The sequence below is a fragment of the Phaethon lepturus genome, unplaced genomic scaffold (assembly GCF_000687285.1).
Source record: "Phaethon lepturus isolate BGI_N335 unplaced genomic scaffold, ASM68728v1 scaffold36285, whole genome shotgun sequence".
NCBI lineage: Eukaryota > Metazoa > Chordata > Aves > Phaethontiformes > Phaethontidae > Phaethon > Phaethon lepturus.
The window spans coordinates 1-1,816 of NW_010539032.1; the positions used below are offsets into that span (position 1 = coordinate 1).

At 65.5% G+C, this 1,816-nt stretch overlaps 1 protein-coding gene across 1 annotated transcript; it reads left to right on the forward strand.

The window, feature by feature from the left end:
* Window positions 1-833: 833 nt before the first annotated feature.
* Window positions 834-1,804, forward strand: LOC104620712 (RISC-loading complex subunit TARBP2-like; the record flags this gene model as incomplete). The annotated part of the gene is made up of 2 exons (XM_010287008.1): window positions 834-1,012; window positions 1,699-1,804. Coding segments are annotated over exons 1-2 (266 nt in total), but the record flags the coding sequence as incomplete, so codon positions are not given.
* Window positions 1,805-1,816: the final 12 nt, after the last annotated feature.

The window sequence follows — 1,816 nt, forward strand, 5'->3', positions numbered from 1 at the left end:
TTCCCCCCCCCCAAACCGGGATTATCCCCCTCCGGGCGGAGAGGGGGAGGTTGGGGCCTACCCCAGGCCTCCGGGGTTGTCCCTCGGCCACCGGGCCTGTGTGAAGGGGCCCCTACGCTGTGTGTGTGTGTGGGTACAGGCCTGTCCCCGTGTCCCCACGCTGCGTGGGGGCTCCATCCCTGCCCCCATCCATGTGGCGGTGCTGTCCCTGTCCCTGTGTCCCCACGCTGCATGGTGATGCCGCCCCTGTCCGCGTGTCCCCATGCTACGTGGCAGTGCCACCCTGTCCCCACGCTGTGTGGTGGCTCCATCCCTGTCCCTGTGTCCCCACGCTACATGGTGGTGCCACCCCTGTCCCTGTGTCCCCATGCGATGTGGCGATGCCACCCTTTCTCCATGGCCACACACTGCCTGGTGGTGCCACCCCTGTCCCCTGTGTCCCCACACCATGTGGCGGTGCCACCCCTGTCCCCCGTGTCCGCCCACCATGTGGCAATGCCCCTTGTCCCCACGCTACATGTCAGTGCCATGCTGTCCCCACGTCCCCATGCTACATGTCAATGCCAACCTCTGCTACTGCCTCACTCCCTCAAATCCGTACCCCCACCGGTCCCCTCTGATCCCCTGCTGGGGCTGGTGACACCCCTGTCCCCACGTCCCCATGCTGTGTGGTGTCTCCACCCCATCCCCATATCCTAATATTGTGTGGCGATGCCACGCTGTCCCCACATCCCCACGCTACATGTCAATGCCAGCCTCTGCTGCTGTCCCACTCCCCCAAATCCGTACCCCACCGGTCCCCTCTGACCCCCTGCTGGGGCTGGTGACAGCCCTGTCCCCAGCCTGGAGCAGATGCTGGCCGCCAACCCCGGGAAGACGCCCATCAGCCTGCTCCAGGAATATGGCACTCGCATAGGCAAGACCCCCGGCTACGACCTCCTGAAGGCCGAGGGACAAGCCCACCAGCCCAACTTCACCTTCCGTGTCACCGTTGGGGACATCAGCTGCACCGGTGGGTCCCCGACACCCTCTGCTTCCAGGCTGTCCCCCCCCCTCCTCACCTTCCCGGCGCCGGAGGGCGTGGATCTCGCTTACCTGGGACGTTGGCAGGGACAGTGAGGACACGGGGATTATCCGCAGGATGGTGGGGATGTGCTGGGGGATCCCTAAAAGTGGGTCCTGATGGAGGATCCCCTGGAATCCCTAAAAAAAATAGGGTCTGGTGGGGGCATTGCCTGGGATCCCGATGCTTGGGACACTCGGGGATCCCTTGGGACCCCAGAAAGTGGGTTGTGGTGGAGGATCTCCTGGGACCCCAAAGCCTGCACTGTGCCACAGGGAACCTCCTGGGGACCCCAACATCTGGGGTGTGCTATGGGGGTTCACTGGGATCCCCAAAAAGTGGGTCCTGGTCGGGGATTGCTTGGGACCCTGATGCCTGGGATGCCTGGGGATTCCCTGGGACCCCGAAAAGTGTGTCCTGGTGAGGGATCGCCCAGAACCCCGATGCCTGGGACACGTGGGGACCCCCTGGCACCCTGCTGCCGGGGTTATGGCAGAGGGATCCCCCAGCACCCTGACCCCCGGGCTGAAACTCCCCCCCGGGCTGTGGCAGCCCTAACCACAGCCTGTGGTCTGTGAGGGGCCTGGGGGGACCCAGGCGTCCCCCCACCCTCGCTCAACCGGTGTCTCCCCCAGGGCAGGGGCCCAGCAAGAAGGCGGCGAAGCACAAAGCGGCAGAAGTGGCCCTGAAGCTGCTCAAAGGGGGGGACATGCTGGAGCCCACCGCCCCCGAGGAGCCCAGGTAAGGGGGGAC